At 52.1% G+C, this 1,968-nt stretch overlaps 1 protein-coding gene across 1 annotated transcript; it reads left to right on the forward strand.

The window, feature by feature from the left end:
- Window positions 1-148: 148 nt before the first annotated feature.
- On the forward strand, window positions 149-882 carry ACA1_056540 (uncharacterized protein; the record flags this gene model as incomplete). Its single annotated transcript, XM_004354505.1, has 3 exons — window positions 149-346; window positions 444-618; window positions 716-882. The coding sequence occupies 3 exons, from the start codon at window positions 149-151 to the stop codon at window positions 880-882; spliced, it is 540 nt and encodes a 179-aa protein (XP_004354557.1).
- Window positions 883-1,968: the final 1,086 nt, after the last annotated feature.

The raw sequence follows: 1,968 nt of genomic DNA on the forward strand, positions 1-1,968 counted from the left end.
CTGCATGCTCACCATCAACCGCGGGGACGATCGCCGCCTCTCGACGCACCCGTTTGTGTGCACGAGCCGCGAGACACTGGCCGAGGCCTTTGGCGCGGTGGCTCGGAGGCAACACGCCAAACAAGTTACACCGGAGCACCTCGCTTCGATGGAAACCGAATTCCTGTCGACGGTCCTGTTTCGGGGCGTGGACTACTTCGAGGTGACGGTGGTGTGCAACCAGCCGGGGTCCGTATCGCCGTATGCGGTGGGCGTCTCCCAGGCCTTTAGTAGCTGCAGCCTATTCGTGGCCCTCTCCAGCCCCTCACACCCCTTCTTCCTACACAACAAGTTCCCCAGCACAACAGTACTTCTCCGCTCTAATCAGGGCGTGGTGGTGCATGTGATAGCCTTAATGTTTGTGATTAGTGTGTGGACACACACATACACTTATACACATGTAGTTCTGGAGCCGAAATCACAGGGAGGTGACCGAGGGCGAGGTGATCGGCTGTGGTGTTGACTGGGATAGCGACCAGGTGTTCTTCGTGCGTAACCCCACGCGTGACGAGCCCCACACCACCGACGTGTTCCTGTGCGAATGCAAGCTGGACCGGAAGGATATCTACCCCGCAGTCGGTACCTCCCATTCGTGCTCCAATCCTTTCTTCTTTTTGTTCTGTTGCTCTAGTTGTTGGTGTTCGTGTCGTGTTGATGACCAGTGCTGCTGCTGCAGGTGGTGGTGGTGGGGGTTGCGATGTGCCGACGATCAACTTTGGCGAGTCGAAGCCTTTCCTGTTCGACGTCAAGACGTTCATCGAGAAGAAGCGTGCTGGCCTGTTGGCAACCCTTCCTCACCTGCGCGGCACCGGTCAGTGGCCTTCACCCTCGAACACTTCATAAGCGTAGATCAACATCGGATGGTTTCCATTATACTCTATAAGTTGTCATCGCCAAAGGTGTACAGAGGCTGAGACGGGACTTGATGGCCAGTGAGGAGGAGTTCAGCTGTTAGTTAGTTTAATCGGTCTTTTATTGAGCCCACTGCTGCCTTCTTAAAGTCTCCTTTAAGAGGCTGCACTAAAACCCATGTGCTGCAGCAACTTGTCTACAGATCAAGTGGGGATGCTGTGGTAGAAGCCCAGGGTCCCCTTTGATGATGTTGTACCAGAGGGGGCCTGCACTTGCTGAGTGGCCACGCTAACATTCCCATTGCACAGGTCTGTCACCACCTGCAACACTCTGGCCACATGGCAATTGGCCCAATCCTGAGCACAGGTGTTGCATGGCAATAGGTAGAAAAAGGGGGTGAAGTGGTAGAGGCAATTTCATGGAGGTGATTGAAGGTGGGCTGTTTTTATTCTTCTTGGGCTGGCTTTATGGTGTAAACACACACCATGGTAAATCTGCCCACACAGCCAAGGCACCAGTGTTCTGAGGAGAGTAACTAGTGTTACCTCCAGGTAACATGTGTGACCTTGCAGCTTCTGTGTGATGTGTATGCCTCCAGTTTGCTGCACTTGAACCTGGAGGTCCTGTGGGACTGGGTGTCCATGGGGTTGGGATTCAATGGATTCCTGATGCTGGGATAGTATTGATTGTCATCTTCCTCCTCATTGGTGAATTCTGCTTCTTCTTGTTGTTCTTGTTGTTCTTCTTGTTCCTGGTCATTCTCTTCAGGTTTGACATCACCATTGGTGAATACTGCCTTGTCCTCCTCCTCACCTTCCTCATTACCTTCCCCTTCACTATCCCCATCTTTGTTATTGGTCTTGCCATCTGTAAACTGAGCCTCCTCTTCCTCATCAACTTTGCCTTCTATGTAACAGTTGGCTGCCTTCATTTGTTTCCTTCTCAGCCAAAACCATGGAAACCCTCACTTGTTTATGGCTCCTGCAATGACAGGATTCGAGTAACACATGCACACAATGCCCCCATTCCAGTCAAAAGTCAGTGCCTCTTCCTTTTCCAGTCAATCCTGTTCATTGT

The sequence above is a fragment of the Acanthamoeba castellanii genome, assembly GCF_000313135.1.
Source record: "Acanthamoeba castellanii str. Neff unplaced genomic scaffold scf7180000084597, whole genome shotgun sequence".
In the NCBI taxonomy this organism is placed as follows: Eukaryota; Discosea; order Longamoebia; family Acanthamoebidae; genus Acanthamoeba; species Acanthamoeba castellanii.